This window comes from Clarias gariepinus, chromosome 10, assembly GCF_024256425.1.
Source record: "Clarias gariepinus isolate MV-2021 ecotype Netherlands chromosome 10, CGAR_prim_01v2, whole genome shotgun sequence".
Taxonomy (NCBI): Eukaryota; Metazoa; Chordata; class Actinopteri; order Siluriformes; family Clariidae; genus Clarias; species Clarias gariepinus.
The window spans coordinates 9,832,867-9,859,172 of NC_071109.1; the positions used below are offsets into that span (position 1 = coordinate 9,832,867).

Genomic DNA, 26,306 nt, shown 5'->3' on the forward strand with positions numbered 1-26,306 from the left:
CAGTGTTAACTGTCATGCTTAGCAATTGGTAGCAATTGACCTATTGACAGCAGGGGAAATGGGCGCTTTTTACCTGTCTGGAAGAATTGAGTGTGGCGTGTGTAAATGGCATATTGTTATCAATCGGACTTGTCACCTGAGGCAATGGCAGAAAGGCAGCCAACTCAGGACAGCGAAAACGAGAGCAAGCAATCACGGACTCCTCCGATGGAGCTGGAGACCGAGCACACACATTTTATAAGCCCAGAAATGTGACTCATATAAACCAAGATCTGTACTGATGTTCCTTAAAATGCATTTTTGGGAATAATTCTTAATATATTATGACAGTAGGCCAGGAATTATAGACTCTACAGAGAAATCCAGAAAATACTATTTGTATTTTTCGAGTTTATTTTTGTTCTCTACTGACAAGGATAATTTTCATTTTTCATTTGCTTTACTAGTGCATTTTTAAATGTCAGATTAATAGACGTCTTAATCTGCCTATAAACCATAGCTGGTCCCACTCATTGTAATGACCAGTTTTGGTCTCTAGTGCATTGCATTTATTTGAAATGGAGTGTGTATGAAGAGAAGAGCCCAAACCCTTGGCGCACTCTACGGTGGTCTAATTGGGATTCGACCATGTAGCTGTTGGCTCACAGAACCATCCCAAAAACCACTCATTCTAAAACTTCCTGGAGGGAGATACATACTCGGTCTTGCATACTTTTTCGGGAGACGTTTTCTTTGCACCCGACTTGATTTTGGCTTCTTACCACCTTTGGCCCACATTGGTGAACCATTTGGAGTAACTGAAGCTTAAGGAACAGGGTGTTTAGGACATATTTAAATCCTCAAACTCACCAGGGCCTGAAGTGTACAAGTACTTATGGGTTGCATGAATTCTCCGGACACTGCAACTGATGTGCGTCAAGGAAACAATCATAACAGGAAACATAAAGGTGATTTGTCCCTACTGACCCACACACTTCAGCTTAGGTTTCATTTCATGCAGGGTTGCAGATGCAAAAGCGCTCCTGTAATCCCAGCCCTATTGTGTCAGCCTGGGAAATCATAGCAGGCAAATCCAGATGGTTTGAAAGCATATCATAAATCATAGGTGGAACTGATTTACACTCCCCCTTGCATTTTGCCTGACGTGCATGCCATACCTACGGAAAAACACCACAGATTTGTTGTAATTGCTTCAGCTTTAGGATGAGACTTCAAGCATGTAACTTCTTCAGGATTCGGTGTAATGCATGTTAGAGTGTGTGTACCTCTTATGTAAGAGTTTAGCTGAGAAGCTTTTGTTGAGCTTTCTGTTCACCAGAAAAGTGACTTTATTTTGTTTTGATAGGTATCAGAACAGTCCAAATTGCCTATTCCTAATTAAAAGTGGCTTTTAATATTTTCATAATAATAATTTTGTGGACAGTATAGTTTTTTTTTGGCAATCCAACAGCAATTTTATTTGGTGGGGATGGAAAAGCTAGAGGAATTTGAGCCAAGGTGAAGGATGTCTTCCTTGCCACATGCATCTTCATGGACGTGGGGAAAAAACTGGTACTTTAAGGACCATTTAATCAAAGGTACTTCTGAGCTGCAGTGTATCTCCGGTGATCACAGTGTTGCCAACAAAAATATTTTTCATTAGATTTCTTTTAGAACAAATAGCTTCATCTTTCTGGCTTACTGCTACATTAAGACTTTTTTAAGGCCAAACTTTTATTACAGGAGATATAGAAAGTTCTGGCAAGGATCTTTGAGTTTCAGAGTTGAAAGGGTGAAATGCTACTTATGTTGGCCTCTTGCTGGATTCTGGCCTTTCTTTTTTCCTGCCATTAGTGGACATTCCAGACATGCAAGTTTGGCTACCTTAAGCCAGCAGGCCATAAAAGGCTAAAGGAGATATGGGAGGCTGCATCTTTAAGACAGATCCCCAGCGCAGAAGGCCAAATGGAAAGAAACGCCTGCTAATGTATTGTGCTGCAGGCTGTAGCGCAGTCGGTTGCAGCAGAAGGGAATGTGTTTAGGTTAAATGGACTAAACAGATTGCCTTTAAAAGACTAAGCTCTTCGGTTCTTCCCCCCTCTGCTCAACCTTAATTCCTTCCACACATACACATATACACAATACAGCATTTGACTGGGTTTGATGTATTTGTTTATCTCCCCACAGACTCATTGATTTGCTTGATTTACTTTGGCACCATAAAAAACTTCATCCTGTCATGCACTCCTGATATTTCTGTCTCACATTCCATTCGCGAGGGGAATAAAAGGGCCACGGGTAGCTCCAGACAGCTGTACACTGGTTTGTCCATTAATCGCCGCTGTGCTGGGACAGAGACAGAAGAAGAGAATTGGGATCAGATCGTGAAAGTGTGGGGCCTTTTGTTTTTATCTGCGCACCTCTGATCTGTGAAACGCGCCACGCTGTCAGCCCCTGGGCCTCAATACGGAGGAGAAGCCTTGGGTCTGACCCACAAGCCTTTCCCGAACAGAAGGCCGGGAGCAAAATGCTCGTAAATCTGCTTCAAGAGTGGGTGTACAGCCTTCCAGGGAGAATGAGAATTCAATCTGGGGGAACGGCGCACCAGGAAGGTTTACTTGAGGTTTGTGTCTGATGAGAAAGCCATTTGCCGAGTGAAAGAGAGAAGAGGAGAGGAGGGTTACATCAGATTCTTGCCCGTGACTAATTTCTTTTTCACACTCCGAGTCTCCATTTGTCAAAATGTCAGCTACCCACTTCCTCCTGTGAGAAACAGTAGTGTGATGTGGCCAGGTCACACTTGTTAACTTTAGCGGTGCCTCACTCACCTTGCCGTGGGCCCTACAGTGTTTTTCTTTTCTTTCCTAATGTGTGTTGTCCGTATACATGAATTTCAATTATTGCGAATGCTAGAAACAACTAATTATTGCTTTAACATCTTCCCAGGACATTTTTCATTTCAATTTCAATTAACAGAAGGCACAGCATATTATATTAAGGCATATTATGCTTACTGCTTATTCATTCTAGGTCCGTCTTTAGGCATTAAAGTTTCAAATATTCTCCAAATCATGACTTTTGCAAAAACGTGCCTGTGCAAAACAGTTTTTCTGTCAAACATTTAGACATCTTGTATCAGACAGAGTAAGGCATTAGCCTTGTGTAAACAACCACTAAAAATGACCCTCGCCCCCACCAGTCCGCCTTAAGAGCAACGACTGTAGACAGTATTTACGGGTTTTGACCTTTATTACCACAGAGGAGCCACCAGCTAAGAAGTGCGCAAACAGCGCTGCCTCCGTAGAACAGCAAGCCAGGAAGACATGGCTGGCTGACAAGGGACTGTGGTTACAATTTCCCTGCAGACATAAACAGTGACACTATCAATTTCCTGCCTTGAGTTTTTTAACAGGGAGTAAGCAAGGCTGTGCGTGGGCCAGGGGAAACCTCTTTCACTGAGCCGAGCCAAGGCTACTTAAAACTAAGCCTAGCTCAACACTCGTAAGATCTGGTGCGCCGGTTGGTGTACGCGGATGTAATGCATTCGAAAATGAAAACAGGCAGGGGTTTTAACGATGCAGTCCTGGATATTTATGTTAACCACATCACTGACATTCTCAGGTTGCAGCAATCTGTCAACAGTAGGTTAAGACTGAGAAGAGGGTACTGTTTCCAGAAGAGTAACAAATTAGTTGATGCCATTTGTCAGAGACAGTAAAGGTAGATACAGAAAAAAAAGCTGTGCTTTTGTCTATATAGTGAAGAATCAGTACCTTTTTAATCTAGACATTTTACGGAATTTTGCAGCTGTTAACAGGCGATAATCAATGACACTCATCTGTTTGACATCTGTTCTCAGGTCCGCCTCGTGTTTCAGAGAAGGTGGTGCATAGACAAACGGTGCGGATCGGACGCACCATGAAGCTCCAGTGTCCAGTTGAGGGTGACCCGCCGCCCCTCATCATGTGGAGCAAAGATGGTCGCAACATCCACAGCGGATGGATGCGCTTCAGGGTCACACATCAAGCACTGCGCATAAAAGAAGTAGAGGCTGAGGATGCTGGTACTTTCAACTGTAAAGCCACCAACGGTTTCGGCAGCGTCAACATCAACTACACACTAATTGTGATCGGTAAGTCTTTTGATAGTGTTATAGTACAGTATGTGTGCATGATATAAAAATTATGTTCTTTAAATAAAACTTATAACATTACATTTCCATAAATGGAATGCCATCTGGCCCTTGTAAATTTAATTAATAGACATTTTTGTTATTTTTCTGGTATAATAAAAGGCAGATTTTGAACTGCTTTTACCCTCCAGCTTATTTTAACATTACCATTTTAAGGAAAAATAAAGTCAATGTTATTATTTAGTGCACTTGTATATCTCGTGTTTCTCATCACAACCCCCCCTGTTTCAGCCAGCCAGAACTAACTTAATCCTGTTAATAAGCACAATTATTATTAAAAGACTCGATCGAGCTTGCTGTAATCATTACGTCCAGCTTGATGGTTGTTGCTCAGGTGTGACGTCCACTTGATGAGCTTTTCTGTTTTGGAACAACAGCAAGAAAGTGTCACATGAGCAAACTGGCTGCTGCTCAGTTAATCAAGGCCTCGCTCCCTGTAGAGGACCAGCGCATGTCTTGTGATCCTCTAAGCCTTCTTTCAGAATTCTTGACTCCTTGAACCCTGATCCTTGATGAGAGAGATTTGAAACATGCCATTTTATTCCAAAGACAGCCCTGGTGTTGAAACACGAATAGGCATTTTTCAGCCTCATAAAATTATCACAAACACAAAGAATCTAGTCAATACTATAGGATAAACAGGACTGTGGTTTGTTTAGGGGGGTTTACAGTGATCTGTGCTATCTCCTGGACTGAATAAGGTCTAATTTGAGGGAGCGGAAAATGTCTATCGAAAGCAGTGCCAAGTCTAAATGGAGAGCCTTGCCGTGGGCCTCTATCAGGGTCAGTTTTATATTAGCCAGGCTGAGTTAATTATCCTTTTATTTTCTTCTCGAATAAGCCTGGTGTAATGTAAGACAAAAGGGGGATAAATCGTGGGTATTGAGCACATCCTCACTAGTGAATAGACTGTTTGTGGTGCACGATACAGTATATCATTAGCGATCTTTTAGTATTCTCTGTTGGTAATATGTAATATGGTGCAGCCTACGCAGAAAAACTTTCTGTCCCGTTTTCTAAAAGTCTTCCTTTTGTTCCATTACATTAAAAAAATACTTTTCCTTTTCATTGACAATGTTTTATAACCCATTACAACAGGAATCTGATTTTATTGCTGATGAGAAATAAAACAATAAACAAAAGAAATCAATCAATCAATAAAAAGGTTGTGTGAAGATAATAGAATGTTCAGCTACCAGCTACCAAAATGAAAATAAGCCCCTACCTAAAACTTATTGTATTGAGAGACTTGAGGCTTTTAAGCCCCCCAACAAAGAGCCCCTAATGGAGCGGAGGTTTTGGGGGCAGCTGCGGCGATGACTTCAGCTGAGCAGCTGCACCCGCTGTGCCTGGGCGCCCATGTTGAACCAGGATGGCTTTGATGCACCATTATTGTCTCCACCGTGTTGGTTAGCCAGGGCCCTTGAACTCTAACTCATTTCATAATGTCTTTGTAGCACCATTGTGTGCACGTGGGTGTGTAAGGATGGGTGGGGAGGGTGGCGAAGGATGGGGTATCTCATTATGCGGACCAAATGTCCCATAATGATAATAATATGTGACAGTTTCGACCTTGTGTCAATAATTGGCTGGTCCGTATAAAGAAAATTGCTCCTTCACAAAAAGAAAAAAAGTTAGGACCAGGTTAGGGGTAGAGGTATATGGATATATATTATTATTATTTTGCCTTTATATTAGAATTTTGCACTCAATGGTCACTTTAATAGGAACATGCTTATTTGTGTGTACAGAATCTTTGAGCATATCCACCTCAAGGTTTGATGTCTTGCAGTTCTCCTCTGATCTTTTTGATTAACAAAGCATTTCCATGCACAGAACTGACTCTTACTGAATGGTTCTTTGTTTTTCTATTGTGAGGGTCAATTGAAGCCCTTGCTCTGTATCCGTATCTGCACTGCTACAACATATAATTAATTGTAGAAATTAGTATAGGTTTAAAGCTGTTACTAATCTGACATAGAGTGTATACCTTTTGTATTTTTAAGTTAAGTTACACTGTGAGGGGAAAAGTTTGTGAACCCTTTGCATTACATCATAGTGATCTGAGTTAAGCATTTATTAAAAGATGTCGTATTTGAAACTTGACCTTTCTCAAAGTAAACAGTTTTAGTTAGCTCCACTTTGCTGCACCAAACCATTGAATTTTTTTATTACACTCAAATGCATTTACTGGCAAACAGTACATCTTTTTGTCTGACAAAAACTAATGCAAAGACAGACAGTAGTAGCCTTGATCTACAGGCATTTCTTTATCCTGTGTTCAATCTACCATAAGGGGAAAAAAACACATGCACCAAGAGAGATGCTGAATTAGATTTCAAGGTTGAACTACTACTTCCTTTTGATGCATGCACAGAAACAAAACGAATAATGGAGTCAGAATAATGATGTGGTTTTAATTTACAAAAACATGACCTAAAGGACCTGGAATAACCGAAGGACTAATGAATTCCAAGTTGTCACAGGAAAACAATAACTAAATCTAGGATTATCTAAAAGTTGATGTAATGCAACATGACCATGAGCCAAAAAAGGCAAATCAAGTCAATTGCTTCCCTCAGAAAAAAATAAATTAATAAAATATTTTTTAGATTTTAGATTGGCTTGGACTCCCAACTGAAGCAGCATATTCTAGAAAATCTTTTAAAATTGAAATGAATGGAAACAGCTTTTAGGGGAATTGTGTCATTATCTCCTTGCCAGTCTGATCACATGATCAGCAGATGACTCCACCAAAAGGTATAATTTATATTTATCCTATTTTAAATACGAGATTCTTTTGTGTTCAGTTAAATAGGCTGACTTTTTTTTATTCTAAGGATTAGGATAACATTTTAGGAGCCACACTTATAATAATATTGTTATAGAATGACGCATTACTTTGGCAGTTAGTGAACTTGTGCATTTGGTTACATATAAGGCATTTAAAAAAGTAAAGTGCTGCCACATTTTCAACTATTGAACCATATTCGAGTAATAAACCATGAATGCGGAGGTGGAAGTTGATCCGTGCCTTTCTCCAGGTCTGTGGGTGGTCTCGGTAATTAGTTCAGACCGCACCTGAACCGCAAGCGTTTGTCCTTTGATATTTTCACGTTCTCACTCACAAGACGAACATCGACACCTTTTTTAAATTACCGCTCGCATGTCTCCACTTGCTCTTAAATTGCATTTCATTCAGAATAGAATTTTCAGCTTTCTTTTCCTTTTTATTATATTTTACCACACAAAAGCTCATCTGTTTGCATCTGCACTCAAGTCGGGCCCAGCATTCATAATGCAATGACATTTGTTCATAACACGAAGAATATTAAGGGAATCCTGTTTCTTTATTCCTCATTTTTCCCCATTTGTTTTATTAGGATACTTAATTTGTTTTAGCAATCACCTCTTCCTTACCACTTCTTAAACCACATGTTAGAGTACAACTTTCAGAACCACAAAGTCAAGCATTGAGATTAGTTCCAGATATTCTTGATACATTTTTTTATTTATTCTACATAATGTAATTTCATTTAACATGAAGAAATGCGGGGTGGCTCAAGACATTTGCACAGTACTAATATTTTAATTCAATTATGTAGATTGAATTAAATAAATGGGAACAATTGTTTTATTGTGACAGGCTACAAAGTGCCTAAAGATCGGTTGTTTAGTAACAAACTTAGCAGCAACCTTATTTTCCCTCTCGTCTGTTCCAAACACTCAGCATTCAGCATCACCAGTATACTCATCACCGGCCTGATCATCTGTCATCTGCACCTGTTTCTCACTGCTTCATGCCTTAAGATAGATGTTTGTTTTTTTTCATGCTTGAATGATTCTGGTAATTCTGAAACTGGTCAGGTACAGGACCTATTCCACAAGACTACATTAAAAAAGAAAAGAAAATCTGGAAAATCTTTTCTAAATTTTGCTATTTTGTTAGCACAAGTTTGTTGTGTCTAGGACACATGAAACGGTGGGTGGAGATCTCTCTGTCTTGTCCATGTGAAACCTGAAAACATTTACATTATAAATTTCTCCACATTGAAGGATGTTTTTAAAAAACACATTTTTTATTTTAACTTTACTGAGTTTGTGTGGACAAGGGACTAAAACAGTTTTTGAAATTATTTATATACCTATGTACAGGGTATTCGATTTAACTTTATGTGTTTTTGAAGTACTGGGACTGCCTGTTTATTTCACCCTGTGTTTTATGGCTTGGTGATCAAATGTCCCAGTGAGGACTGGAGACCAGTGTTGATAGGACTCATTAGTAGCCTTGCCCTTCTTCAAGCCAGATGGGAAAGACATTAGCATCCGTCCGTCTCTGGCAGTGCTGGCTCTGGGAACCACTCGTTCCTCTTATAGGTCCCCACTCCACACTGATCCCTGTCCTCCAATGTGATCTGTTTCTTTTTCCACTCTCACTCCCTACACTCACTAGTTCATCTTATCCACATTTGATGACAGATTTATTTTTCCCCACACCACAAAAATATCCCTGTTTATTTACGAAATGCCTTTGTCCAGCGTTCATATATTTTTACAGTCTGGTTTTTAGGCTAACTGCAGATAAGGTTTGTGTTATTATACCAGAGAAGGAAACTGCACCACTGGCTAAACTATTGAAAGTAAAGGCAGCCTTGAGAGTGGCCAGCAGAGAGAGTCATTATATGATACGGTTTGAGAAAAAGACCGTTACAGTAATGGTTCGTGTTGCTTTTGTTGGCACTTGCCAATATAAACTGGCTACTAAAACAGAACAATGCAGCTAAAACAAATTTACTCTTTGTTTGTGAACTCGTGCAGACGTGACTTGAAGTAATTGCAAAATTAAGACATGTAGGAAGCTACAGAGAAGTCCCTGGTGATTTATAGTGATTTGTGGAGCTTGTTTGGGCCTTAGAAGCTGCTGCTCAGCCAACATCTGGTAGTGATCTTAATCCAGGAAAACTGAAGCTTGAGATATCTGCTGATCTGTATGCAGTGCTTCCCTTAAGACTTCCCTGAGATGCCCTGAGGTGGTCAGTCTGCAAGAGCAAGTTCACCAATTTCTATGCACCTTAGCGAAGTTTTTCTTTTTTATTTGCAGTGAAATTGAATGCTTTTGTGCACATACATTTCTATTTATTTATTATTGTTGGGGGGCAGACTATTAATACAGAATGATAAGATATTAAAAGGTCATATATTCTACATTCCGATCTTATCAACCCCTTGACAGAAGGCTTTATCAATACTTAGTTGATATCCTTATCTATTTTTCTTACTAGTGCGCTTGAAATGGACTAGGTTTGGGAAATATTTTTTCCTGGAATGTAATTATATCAACTCTTCCAAAACCAAATGAGAGATTTACACGAACTGTAAAAACAGACCTGACATTTCAAAACCGACACTCTCCTTCCCTTCTGGCTGTTGAGACAGAATACGCTGGGCTGCCGGAAACCCCAAAATTTCCAACATGATATCTTTGGAAGCAATTTTGTGAGACCGTACACCAGGGCTGTTTTTTTTTTTTCTCGTTCTGCACGGAATGCTTAACAAAGTCGAAACATGCCGAAAGCTCATGTTTCACGGCATTCATCACAGCAATCTTTTGAGGAGAACTTAAAAGAAAGTTGTCCTTCTGCACTGTTGGGTCGATGAACGTGACGAGAATGAGAAAGTCCGCCTGCGCTCTCCTTAATCTCTTTTCTCCACGCACTCCTTGACACAAGTGTCAGATTCCACAGCTGTCTTGGGGCAGAACCTAAGAAAACAGATCGCATGGCGGCCCAATCTGGTGACCTTCGCAGGCCCCCTTAAAAATTTCCGATTAGATATTAAACCAATTTCAAAGCAGTTCAGAGGAATTAAATTCATGGAGGACAGCAATGAGATATCCAGTGTTAAGTTACACAATAAGCTTGGTTTAATTGCCATAAAATTGGAGTATCTCCTATACAATGGTTTTCTTTGGCATTATACATCTTCGGTGCAAAGCAGAGATTGAGGTTCCACTTCAGAAAGAAATCGAAACTCTGTTAGTTTAAGTAGAGGATGTCCCGGAATTGGGAAAAACAGAGGAAATGGGCGTAAAAAAGGAATACAAAGCCCTCCTTTTGCCCTCCTTTCATGTGCTAACCAACCTGTTATGGCAGGCTTCTCAGTAGATTTGTCTTCGTTTGTACTTTGCTCAGCTTCAGTGGTCATGTGTCCACTGGCCTGCCTGCCATCAGGGTCTGCCAGAGACTGAGTGACACGCTTGGTGAAGCAAGGCCAAGATGGATCAGGACTTCAGAATAAAAAGCAGGAAAGCGACAGAACAGAGAATACCCTTTTACTTTTTTTACCCATTGTTTTACCAACTTTGTCATTCAAAAACAGAAGGTTTTCCATGTTTTTCTGCAAAGCATGGCTTTGTTCCACTCCCTTTTATCAGAGCGAGAAATAGTAGCTTATGAAAACAGAAAACAAGTAAGACCTGGCTGACCTTCAAATGTAAAAATGTATGACTTTTTACGGTAAAGATTTCAAAGGCTATTAAGTTACAGTATTACAATGTTATACTCAATCCTTTTTTCTTTGATACAGACTCAGCAGACAGACCTTATCATAAATAAACTTGCACTGATTTTCACTCCTCCAAAATATGCTACGGACAAACCTCAGGAAAAAAAAGTTTAACAAGTGTTCCAGGTCTTCATCCAAACAGTTCATGCACTCTGATCCTTATATTCATCACCGGTGAATCAACATTTCATTTGTGAATCAGAATAAACTTGGGTATGATCCAGGATTTTTTTTTCATCAAAGCACCACCACCACAAGACAAACAGATCCTCCCTCTTTTGTATTGTTAGTGACCGACTCATCCGGAAACAAGGCAGAGGAAATGAAGATGCCATTTTAAGCACACAATAATGTAAACATAGTGTTCGTCCCTCTACAGGTGGGGGCAAGCTTGAGTTTCAAAGGCCCTGGCAAAGGGAGCCACTCAAAGATCCGGAAAAAGGGGGAAAATGCAAACAAAGCACTCAAGCGGCTAGGAACGGCCAAATGTATAAGGCAGGGGATTACATTTCACGCCTGCTTGTTTATGAAGGCTCTAACAGGGGGAGGCAGAGTCTCAACACAACCCATATCGCAGTTCTGCATGGTTTCATCGTCTAGCAAGAGATGGAGGAGACAGGAGGTGAAGTCTAATCTGCAGGCCAGGAATTTGCAAAATGCTTCTTGGCTAGGTGTGTCCACTATGATTCATGGAGGAAAATAAGAGTTGAATATGAATGTCATCAGGTTTGCTTTGAAGCAAAGTAAATGTGAAGGAATTGACTGAAGGTGAATCATGCATAGTGTGAGGATGATCTTTCATATGCATGTTAGTCATCTGGCAAAGACTAAAAACAAACAGTAGTGTAGTTTTTTTTTTTTTTTTTTTTTAACGCTCTTCACATGTCCTTTACACACCAAGGCTTGTTTCGCATTCCCTGTTGCTTGTTGAAAATCCTCCCCACTGGTTGGAATGCTTTGTTAATTTGTAACACCTAATTGCCTCTTCACGATAAATTGGGAAGTCATTTGTTTCATCTGTAAGAGGTCTGGCCGTGCCAGTGGGAGCATAACTGTAAACTTGAAGTTTGGTTTGCGAAACATTTAATTTTGCCAGCCCACAAAACCTTCGTCTTAAAGCCTGTTAAATGTCATTTAGCTTTAACAGATTGCTCTGACATTTAGACAAGAGGGCAAAAAAGTATTACATGCATCAAAATAAATTCACAGCTCTTTGAAGTTTGCCCATCGGTCACTTTAGGTTTTTTTTTTGGCTAAAATGAGAATAGCTGATTCTTAAAGACATCCAGGTTATAGCATATTTATGATTGATGGATGTCCTGACCATAAGTAAGTTAGATATGAGATTTGGGGTTGTTTGAAAGAGACATGAAAAAAAAAAGTATAAAAGCTCTGTATTTGCTTCATGGTCTTCTTTGTCTTGAATGCAGAACAACTTGTGTATCTTTTTGGGCAGCCTCAAAAGGCCCACTTGAACATAAAGCTTCCATGCGTCCAGATGCCTGACCATTCTCATAGACCTTAAGCTCTTCTCCTCTTCAATCTTGGACACTTGAAAACGCAAAACAAGAGAAGAGAGAACCTGCAAAGGAATGAGGATTTGCAGTGCTGAAAAGCATAGGGGCATTTTGTCCCTGATTAGCGGCCAAAGAAGCGAGAGCATTTTTGCTCTGAAAAGAAAGCTTATAGCTCATTATATGCTGGCCAGGATTAAGCTTGTTCCTCCATTGTTCCCCGTGGAGGTACTAGGGGGCCGACACAGAGGGTGGCGCCTATATCCTTTTGAGCCCCACATCTACACACCTACCCCAAGTTTCCACCCTTTTAACGACATATAATAGCTTTTACTCTGTGGTGCTGGGTGACTGGTACAGCAGAGGAATCCTCTCTCATTAGAGGTGGTCTTTGTACAGCTCCCTCGCTATTCTTTCTTTGGGCGGTTTCTGATTATCGAGCCCTGACTACACAGTGGTGCAACCTGTATAAAAGGAAACAAGTGAAGTGTGGTCAGGAAGAATAGACGCACCAATTAGTTCAGATCTGTTTGAGGAGAAGACACTGCCTCATCAGAGGACTGCCTTTGAAGTCTCACAGCGCTTTGTTTAGTATGATTGTCCCTGTTTTTGAGAGCACTGCTTTTTTTTTTCCCCCAGGAGCTGATTTGTTGCTGTTTGTTCCTTTAGAAAATCTCTAATGGTATGGTCGCTTTGATCATAATGTAGAATAATCAAAAACAGTTATTATAAACTGTATAAGGAAGATGTGATGTTTTTACTAGTGTACTGTACATGGCTTCGATTGAAGTATTTTTAAATATATGCTTGAGGCGCATTTTTAAACACTTTTGTACGCTTTTCAGACATAAATGTTAAATACACACTATTTATTTATTTATTCATTTTCTGTAACCTGCTTATCCTGGTCAGGGTTGTGGTGGATCCTGTGTCTATCACAAGAGTCCTGGGTATGTGGTGGGAGTACACCCTACACAATCACACACTCATTCACACTTCCAGTCACTAATCCAACTACTGCAGGGAAATTTAGTTTTGCTTCTTGATCCTAACTCAACCCCTGTCTGGTCATTGGTCTGTCCCCAATACACCTGTTCTCAGTTTAGCTTCTTTTTGTACCCTGCTGTCGGAAAGACTTGCACAAGTTACATCTTGTATTTCTGAGCCTTGTGCAATTAAAGATTAAAGATTTGCTCTTAATAAACAACACTTGAATCCCGCCTGGTGTTTAATGCCTCGTACCTCATCCAACTTCATTATTTTTCAAATTTGCGTTTTGTCTCTTTTTACAAACTGCACGGCTGGAAAAATTGTCACTTGTATGAATATTATGTTGGACCATCTTTAATTTTGATTTGCAGCCTGTATTTCTACATGCCATTTTTTCAACAACCTTATGCAACATAATTTTCTTACCCTGATGCACTCACCATTCTGGAATAGGGTTTATCTAAACTCGTTGCTCCAAACTCCATTGCTCCAAAGTCCAATCTTTACTGTCCCTAGCAAATTGAAATCTTTTTCCTGCATTCATTTATTTTTTTGCAGTCATTTTCCTATAGACACAACTATAGGAAAATGACCTAATGTCCCAATACTGTGATTCCTTTCGCATTGTCTGTGTGGAAATGCATTTATTTTCACTTTTAAACATAGCTGTGTTTTCTACTGTCAATTTTTACAATGAAAAGTGATTTGCAATCACAGTCATTCATGTTTGCTTGTTTTTGTTTTTTTTCTGACTAATGGTTCAGCACTATTCTTCCAGGTTTTAACACGGTGTTGGACACTTCTTAACCTACTACTACTAATTTCAGCAATCTCCTCAGTTCTTCTTTGCTTTGGCCAACAATTGGAATGAATCCCCTTGGAAACACATTAATATAGTTTATTTTAATTTTATTTTGATTAAATAAATTTTATTTTGATTAAGGCTAGTCTTAATTACAGATTTTAATCTTGTAACAATTTCATGAATGATACAAGCTTTGAACTTTGAAAATGAACCCTGCTGTTTTTTGCGCCTGCAAGACTTGTTTAATCGTGGCCGGGTAGAAAATATTTTTCCACTCATTTCTGGATTGTAGTAAGTCCATAACCAACACAACTTCATGGTGCGTTGTAACAAAGATTAAGATATACCAATGTGGTGAACCAGTGTAGCTGACATTTCCTTGTTTTTTTGATGTGGTGTCTAAACCTTGAGTTTTATCAATCCCTGTGTAATCCCTTGTTTTGAGACAAGTACAATATGAGAATGGGGCAGATGATTCTGAAGCGTGAGTAAGTCTTTAGACATGTGTTGCTGATTGTCAGACAGAAAGTGGCTCGCAGGGTATTGGCATCAGCTCCCCTTCTCTTAACTCCTTCTGTCATCTTCAAATGGGAACGGGGTGCCTCCGCACAGCACCGATGAAAATATCTGTTGATGGAATGTATCGTGTATTACCAGCTTCAGACTTCTTTATAATACTTTCTCTGGAGCTGTACGCTCATGATTCCTTTGCAAAGCTGTTTTCATTGGCATGGCTCTTAATATGCAAAATCTTTTTTTTAAATAGTGTTTGTATTGTTGATTAAAATGTTGGAGTAGCTCAAACTCCTTACAGACTTCTACAGTGATTTTGGGGCTATAACCCATGAATCACAATCTTGTGTTTGCCAAGAACTGAAATGAAACTAAATGATGTGAAATTAGGAGTTTTAGTGCAGGTTCTCTAAACAGTGACTATAAAACATTACAGAATAGTTTAATCTGTCAAAGTATAGCATAACTGTACTTGATTTACTTGTATGCTTTGTACCCCCTGGAACAAAAAATCCTTAAAGAAACATTGTGTGGGGTGCTTTTTTAATGGTTTACCTATTTTGTTTAGATTTGTGGCGGTGTTTTTTTTTTTTTTAACCACACCAAGACTCATTAAGTGTACTGGCTACAATTTAGCATTTAATGAAGTTAAAGTTTCACTAATTTATTTCGGTTAGTGTAAAACTGACACCTTCAGTCTTACCTTCTCAGGCATCGTTCTTATTCCTAAACAATTTGTTCAGAATGAGCAAGTGAGTTCAGCGTGCCGAGGCGAAGGTGTCTGTTTCAAAGGAAGTTCGCTGCAATCAATATCCGAGATATGTTAATTCAGTAATGCTCAGTCCTCCCCTTGATGTTTACTAGAGTTACAGGCGGGCAGCTGGGGCGAGAGGGTAAAGGGGCGGGGGGGTCCGCGAAAGCAGGTGGGCAGCGTCCAGCGTCTAGAAATGCCTAGAACTCCTCCTGCTTTATGCCAAATAGGTTTATTATGCACCTGATATTCAAAACAATAATGTCAGTATTATGACTATGTGTTCAGTACTTGTTTTTTTCAGAAAGTTTAGGAAATGTTGTGAATCAGACATTTTTTGGGGGGAAAAAAATCAGACGCCATTAATTTTAAATTCAAGCTTCCCCTGCCATACACACACAGCACTCATAACCTCCTAAACTTTCCAGGCTTGTGGAGTTTGTCCTTATAGTCACTTCTGTTCAGCATCCCATAAATATCCATCTTTAGAAATCTCCCTGTTTTAATATTTCGCCATGTAAAAATGAAGTGCAAACATGACATAAAGCAGCCGCCGAACAAAGGCATGAAGAAAATGTGCTTTCCAAGTGCCGCTGCGTGCCGAGCTTTGCAAAGAGCGAGCCAATCGGGAACTTTTACTGCGGATGTGTGCAGAACATGATACTTAACTCATGGAGTGTAAACCACTAAAATATATCAAAGTCGACATTTACTACCCAATTTCCACATGCTCGCTGACTACGCTGTTAAATCCTGTATTCTGTAATAATAGATGCATATAAAAGGGAATATTGTAAGTACGGGAAAGATAACTGGATGTCACAGTGTTAAAGGAATTGAAAGAAGACGGGTGTAAACATAAAAGGCAGTCTCTGTTACGCATCTCACTAACGTTTGATCCTGCCGTGAATTTTCGCTGAGGTTTCAGACAGCATGGCCTTCTAGTGATGACATGTTGTTGCTTTCTTAAACACTGCTGTGAGAACATCAGCATGTGGTCCTCCATAACCCTGGGAAGGGTTTTAAGGAGAGCAAAATGCCTTTAAGTGGCTAATGCAATGCTGGCTAAGGCCGTGATTAGAAAGTGTAATGAAACGCACAAATCAAGTAAGCCAGTCAAGCATGTGTGATATTTGCTAAAAGGACTGGTCACCAGATTAAGGTACGCTACCTGGCAAAAGAAAAGTCACAGTTTCAGACCTATCAAATTACTGCCCTGGAATTAAAACAACTAAGTTGATTTGAAATGATTAGAATTTAGTTAAGAACTTTCCAAGAAATGTTACAAGCTGGAAGAATTGTGGTAAATTGTAAGCTTTTTGGAATCTATATAAATAAAAGAAAGTTTTTGTCTGTATATTGGGCAGACCTCATGCTTTCAACGATATCTTTGTTTCAAACATTGAAGGACCCAAAACCAGGCTCAAAAAACTTTCTGTCTGTCTGTCTGTCTGTATGCATTTATATCTGTATGTCTGTATGTCTCCAATACAGATGTTTTCCATGGCTGGAAAATGTTGTCAGATCTAAAATTATCAAATTACAAATTATTGGGGCAAGCTATTTGGAATAAGGATGACACAAGCACACTAGTGGTGTGGTACAAGGGCTAATCTAAACAAACAAAGCCTGATGCAGGCTTCACTTTGCATTCCCACACAGGTGGCCATAATTACCACTGATGGCCTGCGATCAAACCCCCACCGGCATGACACGTCAAACAGCCAGCATGACTTCCTTGTGAAGTAATCTCAAGGATATGTGTGTCTGAGGCGTTGGGTGTACTTATTGTAGTAGCCTCAGTCCAATACTTCCCTGAAATGGTCTGGTGGATGATGTATTCAAATCCAAGGCAATGCAGCATCTTTTCATCGTATGTTTTTGGTCCCCTGCTAAATCATGGAGATTTTCTATTTTTTTATTTGCCAGTTGGAACAGGAATTCGGCACAATGGTATAGTGGTTAGCACTTTCAACGTGCACCTTCAGGGTCCAGGTTTGATTCCCGGCCAGGCTCGATTCCCGTCCCTGTGTGCATGGAGTTTGCGTGTTCTCCCCAGGCTTGGTGGGTTTCCTCTGGGTACTCCGTTTTTTTCCCCAAAGTCCAAACCTGGTTGACTGTTTTAACCTGGTGAGGTTAATTGTGTGTGAGTGTGTATGTCTGTGTGCCCTGCGATGGATTGGCATCCTGTCCAGGGTGTACCCTGCCTTGTGCCCTAAGTCTCCTGGGATAGGCTCCCTACTAGGCTGCCCTGGTATTGAAATGCATTTAATGCCTTAATTGCAGAAAAAAAATCTGCCATCTCCAGTAATTGCTTTATCCCAGATGGGGTTATTGCAGACTTCTGCATACCTCATACCTTCTATAAGGTAAGGTTGCTTAAACCTAAAAACTTCCTGTTGTTTTTCTTTCTCAGGGGCCTCACAATTACTATGTACTATAATACCTTTAGGAGACAAATCCTAAACATTTTGCTGACTTTCCCCTTTTCCTAGATGCAACCTTGATTTCTGAAAGCCAGAGGCCAAAAAACGCATAAACTACAGTCATTATCTTGTCCCTCTGCGGCAGTAATCCTTAAAAGAGAAAAGGAAATACTTAATGCAAGGTCAGACCTTATTTGCCGGAGTAAGGCCTTAGTAAAGCTGTCTCATGCTCCTCAGCGTAGCAGGGATGGAGGCAGACTGTCAGGGCTTGTGCCAAAGCGAGAAGGACTGTAGCTAATCATGCTGCCTCTGAGTCAATAGGAAGGTGACGTTATGGAAGAAGTCATAGTCAGAGCCTTTGTAGGAACTTGGAGAATGATTTCAATAGCGCTTTGTAACCTTTTTTTTTTAAACTCCCCAGGTGCCGTGTTATACATTTGTATCTTAATTTGCGAGTTGTTGTGGACTTAGTCGCAAGTTATTAAAATCAAAGTGAAGGGAATATTAAAAAGGAAACAGCGGTTTTTAGAGTCACCAGCCGAGCATATAGTTGGATTAGAATTTGAAATTTTTTTTTCTTCCTTCTGCATGACGTATCCATCCAACAGATGTTTCAAGCTCAAGAGAAAAAAGGTTCTGACCCTGTCAGTATCGGGTGAGCTGAATTATAAAATGTGTCCTGACTTCAGAAAAGTATCGAGGTGATTTTTGGGCTACTTCACTTTATCATAGCGTGTTCTTTCTGGTGTAACACATAACACAGTTTCATTGCCTCAAATAAAATAAAAAAACGCTTTAAGGATCCACTCGTCTAGCTGAACGTAAATACACTTGACAGGCAGTTAATCTGTCAACTTGTCAGTTGTTATTCATTTCGGAGTATGACTGTAGTCTGTAATGTAGCAATGTCTCCACTGTGACCACGGCTCATAAATTTTCACCATTCGGAGCTGGCTGTTAATACGAGGCTGTGTAACACCAAAATCAGTAATGGTTTCCATAAGCTGCATGCTGTAATTCAGTAAATCAAAGCCAAACTAACAGCTAACACAAGTCCACCGTACTGACGCTCCTTTAGAGGCCTCTGCTGAAAAAGACATCTCCTTCAAAAAAAAACATTCATTTATCATTGCTGTCTTGACCAGATCAGAATAATGTTCATAACACCCTAATTAGTGTTAATTATAGGTGGCTGCAAAAAATATATATATAACATGGATGTAGAGAAATTTTTATGTAATGATTTGGACAGCATTGTTTAGCTAGCCCTGAGAAGTCCACACAGCCAATCAAGAAGTTGGATTGTACAACATGGAGGTGGTTTCCTGGCTTCGTTTACGTCCTAGCTAACTCGAGCTAGCTCTTTACCTTGAGGGCCCCTGAGCATTAAAACATCTGACAGACATAATCTTGGAGAAAAACAAGGCTCGGTGGATTCAGGTTTCCTGTAGAACAGGGCATGTTTTTTACAGCCGATGTAAAAGCAAACACGCAGAAGGGGTTATCCAAACAACTCCGTCTCAACTCGGCTAAGAACTGTTAGAACTGCAGGCTGGTAAATGTGTGAAATTTAACTCACCACCATGACAATTGTACTTAATTAAAAGAAAGCGGAATTTTGTTTGGAAACCTGAAAACCCACACTTTCTCTACTTTCCCTGAATCAAACCCGTTTAAAGAGACGGTGTTTCGCAGCGGTTATGAGCTTTTGCAAGGATGTGTATGTTATTGCAAAGTTAAAAAAATTGGCACTTGTTCTTAACCAAAGCCTCAAACTGCTGTTCTGGCCTTAAGGAAAAGTTTTATGAATGATACTAAACATACGTGCTAAGCTTAAAGCGAGTCTGTGGGCCAAGCCCAGAATCCATTGTTATCGATCCAACAAAAATTTCTGAGTAATTGTTCCGATGAGTATAAAACCCGAACAAAAGAGCTATGTGCTGATGAGGCGCAGCAAAGGGGAAGACTGGGATTTGGAGAGTATAATAATGAAGCTGGGTGCGTAATGGGCCAAGTCGTTTCTCTGCCCAGGTTGGAGGCTCTCCTGCAGCAGCATTAAACTGTGTACACTCTCAGATCAAACCAGCCTGCCGACAGGTTCAAAGAGCTGACAGCTCTGAAAATGCCAGTCATGTGTTGAATGGATGATCTGGCAGGAGGGGGATGTAACCGGAGCAGAAAAGCCCTGAATTTCCACTCGCACTTTTCTCTCTCCATCCCTCTTGAAGCTTACTCTTAAAAAGTTGAGCAAGTACCCCAAAGAATAGTGGCCTTTGAATTGGCTGCACACTAATTACAGTCTTGATGTTCTTTATTTTTACTGCATTGACTTGAATAATTTGACTGTCTTTTCGACAGAGTTTTCTTCCCCTACAGCAGCAGCATGCAACATTTAATCCAGATCATATTGTTTTTCCTAAAAGCACCTCGGTCTCAGCGCATAAATCATCTCAGATAGTTTTTGCTAACACAGAGTCTTACAGTTTCATTTGGCACCCTTAGGCAAATGAATCACAAGTCAGCCATGGCGCTGCTCTCAGCTACTGTATCATGTTTGTCATCTCGCCCGACTTATCCTGAGCCAGATTTACGTTTCTGTTAAAGATGAAATCTGCGCGAGTGCAGAAACAGTGGTGTCTCCAGGAATGACTGAAATGCAAAGATGCGCTTTGATATGTAAGCTTCAAAGACTGTCTTCTCGCTGCGCAGATGACTCGAGCACGGGGAAGGACGGTGCCAGACCAGCTGGAGATGCAGAGTTCTCCCCTGACCCGTCAGGAAAACTGGGTAAGGTGCTAGAGCTCTCTGAAATTCACTTTGAACTCTTTTTAGCCCTATTAGCTGTAATTGCTTCCCAAGATGAAAAAGGAATTTGCCAAGAGTTTTATAAGCATCTCTTTTAGGCTTAGAGTCGTATACCATGACTTGAGGTTGATACAATGTGGTTTCAAGGAAATAAGCAGGCATAAATTTAGTTAAAATTTTTTTAGTTCTAATTTCATTTATAAGCAAGTGGCCTTTTTCCATGTATATAAGGATACACATCATTTACCATATGCAAGAAAGTAAGATTTTCTAAGCTTTAAACAGAAATAGTATGCAGTTGCTTCTTTATGTTCAGTCAAAATGTCAAGTTCTATAAAGCTTGACCGATTATAACACAGCCATTCTTGTCCTACCCTACACTGGTATCGCGCCCTTCTCCAACTATAGACTCAGGTTTTTCTTTGGCGATTGCATTCGACAAGCCAAAGTGCAGGCTATTTAAGTATCATGCAAGGGGGGAAGCATTCCATTCCTCTTCAACGGCCACCATCCAATTCGATATCAGGTCTGAACTGTTAGCGCCCACTGAGCGCCGCCTGCACTCAATAGAGAGACAGGCCGAGTTCACTATTGTGTGTTCTGTCCTGCTGTTTGTTCGGACTCTGCTGTGAGTATAAACAGCCAGCAACCAACGGCCTGCTAAAACTTCAGAGCAGCTGCTGTTTGCTTTGTCAAATTGCCCTCATGTGGTGGCGCTTTGCTCAATAATATTGGCCTCCACAAGAGCTTAACTTCAGCCCTTGTGTGAGATATTTTCATTGTAACATCATCAATGTTGTGAAAAATTACATGGTGCCTTCAGAAAGTCTATAACCCCAGACCCTACAAAAACACTTTGCACACATTGTGCAGAATTGGCACTGGGAGTGGTGTTAAAAAAACGCATTATAGGGATATTATATTGGGCTTTGATAGTCGAGTAGCTAATTTCCAGTGTTGACTTTAATTTTGCTCATATTACAGTTTTAGTCCAGTAAGTGGATTAGTAATTTGCTAGAGGCAGCCATAGCCTTTCTTTATCATGTATTAGGTTCCATTGTTTCTAAAATGCATGCGACTCATAAAAAGGACATGAAATTAGTTTTTCCTGAGATTCTAAAGCATATTTTTCTGTTGTTACTTACAGTGCGTCCCCGGTTCACCCAGCCGGCTAAAATGAGAAAGCGGGTGATAGCTCGGCCAGTGGGCAGCTCAGTGCGCCTAAAGTGCACTGCTAGTGGGAACCCTAGACCTGATATTGTGTGGCTAAAAGACAGCAGACCACTCACACCCGAGGAGGTTGGTGAGAGCCGCAAGAAGAAATGGACGCTCAGCCTGAAAAACCTTACACCGGAGCACAGCGGCAAATACACTTGCCACGTATCCAATCGCGCCGGAGAAATCAACGCCACCTACAAAGTGGAAGTTATCCGTAAGTCATCTGATTCTCCCCTCTGTGCTCATCTCTGAATGTGTCAGACATGATGTGTCAGTTTAATAGACCTAGCAGAGAAAAGGTGCCTGGTTAATGTGCAGTATCTGCTTTTCATTTGTTTGTTTGGCCCTGAAACAAAAGGCCTTTTAAAGGCCTGCTTGAGTTCACAACAGATTTATTTTTTCTGTCACCTAAATTGAGAACATAAAAATAAGCTTAATATGAAGCAGCCAGAATGGAATATGAGTGGTGTAATGGAGTTTGTGATAAATGTGGGATGAATTTGGATTGTTCTGTAGCAGTTTATGCTGAATAATGGATGTTGAGTAATTATTTGGAGTAAGCTGCTGTTTAGTAAAGAGTCTTATGGCTTTATTAACAGCTTTGCTCCTATTGAGTGGTTAGACTGGTTTAATGTGCAGAACTATGACAAGGTGACTGTTTGGTGGTAAGTTCAGAGAGCTAGAAAGATTGTAGCCATCTCATTTACCATCTGCTATAGATTAAATCCCAGCTGTGCCTGCTGACTTTACAAACACACGTTTCCATACAGCCGTGCTTCAAGCAAGGGGGATGTGAAACTCGCTCTTGCCTGTGCAATATATGGCATCTTAGATGTTCTGTTATACCTAATACAGATTTTGAATTTAGATATTCTGTTTATACCTACAGAGCGCACCAACTCTAAGCCCATCCTGACCGGCACACATCCTGTAAACACAACAGTAGACTACGGTGGCACCACATCCTTCCAGTGCAAAGTACGCAGCGATGTCAAACCCGTTATCCAGTGGTTGAAGAGAGTGGAGCCTGGCGATGAGAACAAGTACAATTCAACCATTGAGGTTGGAGAGCACCGCTTCGTAGTGCTGCCCACCGGGGAGGTGTGGTCACGGCCCGACGGCTCCTACCTCAACAAGCTGCTCATTACCCGTGCCAAGGAAGAAGACGCAGGCATGTACATCTGCCTGGGTGCCAACACTATGGGCTACAGCTTCCGCAGTGCTTTCCTCACCGTTCTGCCTGGTCTGTATCACTGTTGTTCTGTTGTCTTAGATTTAAAATAAAGGATTTTGTGTCCTTTAAACTTTTAAAATAAAAAATTTTGAAGCATTGCTTTTAAGAAGTCAAGATGAGAGAAATTTTATAGGATGGACTGTTAACGGTTCTCAATAACATTACAGATGTAGATGTACAGTCGAAAGATTTTAAAGTTTGGTTTGATCTTATTGTATTTCAGACACCAAGCGCCTCTTTCCTCATGCCCCTGTCGTCCCATCTCCTGGGCTTCCTTGGCCCGTCATCATTGGCATTCCTGCTGGCGTAGTCTTCATCCTAGGCACGATCCTCCTGTGGTTCTGCCAATCGAAAAAGCACTGTTCCTCAGGAGCCATCGTCTCCGCCCAGGCCAACGGCCATCGGCAGCCTCCTCGAGAGCGCCCGATGCCCGGAGCTGATAAGGACTGCATGGGCTCTTTAAGCTACGAGGAGTACATGAGTCAACAGCAACAACAACAGCTTCTTCTTGGCCCCAAGATCTACCCAAAGATCTTAACAGACATCCACACGCACACACATTCACACGTGGACGGAAAGGTGCACCAACACCAGCACATCCACTACCAATGTTAGCCTCCTGATTTCCCACAGGGTTCCTGTTTAAGGTCTGAGCTTCCTGTTCTTTCCTCAATACTGACCTCAACAGTTGCAGTTGCTCTTTGCTTTGTTTGGATTTGTGGAAATTCAACCAACTTTAAGCAAAAGCAAACACTCGGGCCAAGCTGCACCACTACTCCAAAGACGTAAGCCAGGTTGCTTCATATAAAACTGCTTTCTTTTACGGGATTTAGGAGTTTACTTCCCCAAGTTAACCATGAGATATGGCTAAGGAATAAACGAGACAATGACACAAAATGAGCCTCAATTGAAAATAGACAAGATGCAATTGTTTCATACAAAACTAAACACACTTTCAGGTCAGTTCTGGAACATGTACATGGTAAATGGGAAAAAAGTGAATGTACTGTCTCTTTTACAACTCATTATGAACAATGAGCTTGGTCTTTCCAGCCTTGTGATCCACCTCCTCTTTGATCACTCAGCTTTAATACTTTTTCACAGACCGACTGGATATGGCCAAAAGGAATGTTTCGCATTAGCACCAAATTACATTAAAAATATTTTTGTTGCTGCAACCTCAACCGGATTATCATTTCATGTCAGTTTTTTTGTTGTTGTTTTTTAATCCGCATATGCCAAATTTGGATTTTTAGACACTAATAAGCCCTTTACTTCTAACCTGACTGCATGAGAGTCTGTATGTACATGTTTTTGCTGATTTTGTGAGGTTTCACATATCAGATGGGCTTTCATTTTTGGTACAGTACATGAATGTTTCAATATATCAGTCTTTTGCAAATGTAGTTATTTTTAAGTGTATCTTCACTTAATGGATAAAAAACAACACAAGTGCCTGTTTTTGTTGTTGTTGTTGTTTTATCAGAACTTAGCAATATCTGTTATAAAGTTCAGGTACGGGATATCGATACAAATTCCTTCGTCTCAGGTGGCCCTTTTGATTGAACTAGTTTGCCTTTTGGACATATTTTTATTAGCTTGACCACTATATGAAAACTGTGTAAAATGCCTTTGACTGCTCAAGTAATGGCAGCCCAATGTCTATTTTTATTTGTTTGGGGTTTTCTGTGCTAGGGCTTTAAAAATCAGACTTAATCCCAATCCATCGTCTCTGTTTTATCTGTAATTACCCAACTGTAGGAGTGCAGACCACACTGCCAAATTTTGAATCTATATTATATTAACGCACTTATTCCACAGTTTCAATTGTAGTGGTAAGAACATTTAGGGTGGCATTATGTTAGGAATTACTCAAAATCACTCTAAAAGTTAACAGATTGATTTAATTTATTTGCTAGCATTATTTCTGTGATGAAATTGGGCATTACATAAATGTTTTGAACCAAATGAAACGATAGATAATGATTTTATTTTTATTTTTATTTTTTTTATAGCTGCAATGTAAGCTATGTAGCATATTATTAAGTGTAAAATATTTATATGTGCAGTTTAAAAAAGTTAGTAATTAGTTATCTATGTATGGACAATCTTGTACAGTCAGGCCTCTTTTTATGTGGTAAAAAACTTTATGTTTGTTACATTTGATATCATTTTATCATTGACAATAAAATGATAAATCTTTTTGGGGGCTCGACTTGTCTTATTTTAATGTTGTCAATCTATTTAGGTGGCATCGAGGGATCAAGTAAGGGATTGAGGGAATTTTATAGACTGTAAACCAAAAAAAATAACTGGACAAACCCTCTGTGACATCACCTAGAGATTTTCTCAAGAGTGGAGGGAAACTATGGGAGCCCTGGTCATCGCCATCTTAGCAGGAGCTGGCTCTAAAGTGAAGCATAGCAGACAGCTAGCGGTTTGAAACCTTCAATGCAGCTGTCACTCAAATTGGCCAAACCCCTAATTTTATGGCTTAATATAGTTGCACAGTTGTTTTGAATGGGAAATCTTGCTATGAAGAATAAAAACGTTGGCTTGTTTTTCAGAACTGGAGATTGCCTATTGGTTGCCACTATTTGCATGGCAGAAGTAAGGGATTGAGTGAATTCAGATAACATTTCCTATCATCCCCATCCATCTAACCACCACTAAAGAATATCAGTTGTCTTTAATGGGCATAAACAGCATTATTACATTTATATGTAAAGTGTAGTTGTACTTGTGACAACGCTCTTCCACCATTGGTAGAATATGATTTATATTTGCAGTGACAAGCTTTAAAATAGTAATGAATGGTAAAATTATGTTCTATGAGAGGAATAAAAGGTCAGGATGTGTTGTGATGGAAAAATAACATCCGGCTAAGACCTCTATCACACACCCCTGGCATTTATTGTTGTCCCAGAACAGCACGCCCTGTCATGTTTTCTTCCTTACATATCTGTTCTTCTTTATGATTCGTTTGTGCCCAAACAGAGTATGAATTAATGAAACTATTAACTCTGTTGATCAGAAATATAACAAACTAGGAAGAAAAATAATAATCAAAGACTTGTTGTGTTTTTTAATTGTCTCTGTCATTCTACATTGCACAACATTCATTTTTCTTTTTTTCTTTTTGACATTGAACAGCCGTTCGTGTAGTGGCGAGCGAGCGCCTTCATTGATTCACGCTGAAACGGAAACTCTATGCGTCTGTGATGGCAACACCTGGGAATACCTGCTCACTCCTTTCAAAGAATGAGCCCTCTGTTTGCATTTCTGTCTTCTTTCAAACAGGCAGAATGGTTCTGC

General features: G+C 40.1%; 1 protein-coding gene across 1 annotated transcript in view; it reads left to right on the top strand.

Annotated features, from left to right (window-relative positions):
* Positions 1–25,143, top strand: part of fgfrl1a (fibroblast growth factor receptor like 1a) — a 43,083-nt gene extending 17,940 nt beyond the window's left edge. The window contains exons 3-7 of the mRNA XM_053505481.1: positions 3,839–4,111; positions 20,444–20,521; positions 21,687–21,971; positions 22,647–23,000; positions 23,215–25,143. Of these exons, the coding sequence (XP_053361456.1) occupies positions 3,839–4,111; positions 20,444–20,521; positions 21,687–21,971; positions 22,647–23,000; positions 23,215–23,606 (1,382 nt within the window). The 3' untranslated portion in view covers positions 23,607–25,143. The remainder of the gene's footprint in view (positions 1–3,838; positions 4,112–20,443; positions 20,522–21,686; positions 21,972–22,646; positions 23,001–23,214) is intronic.
* Positions 25,144–26,306: the final 1,163 nt, after the last annotated feature.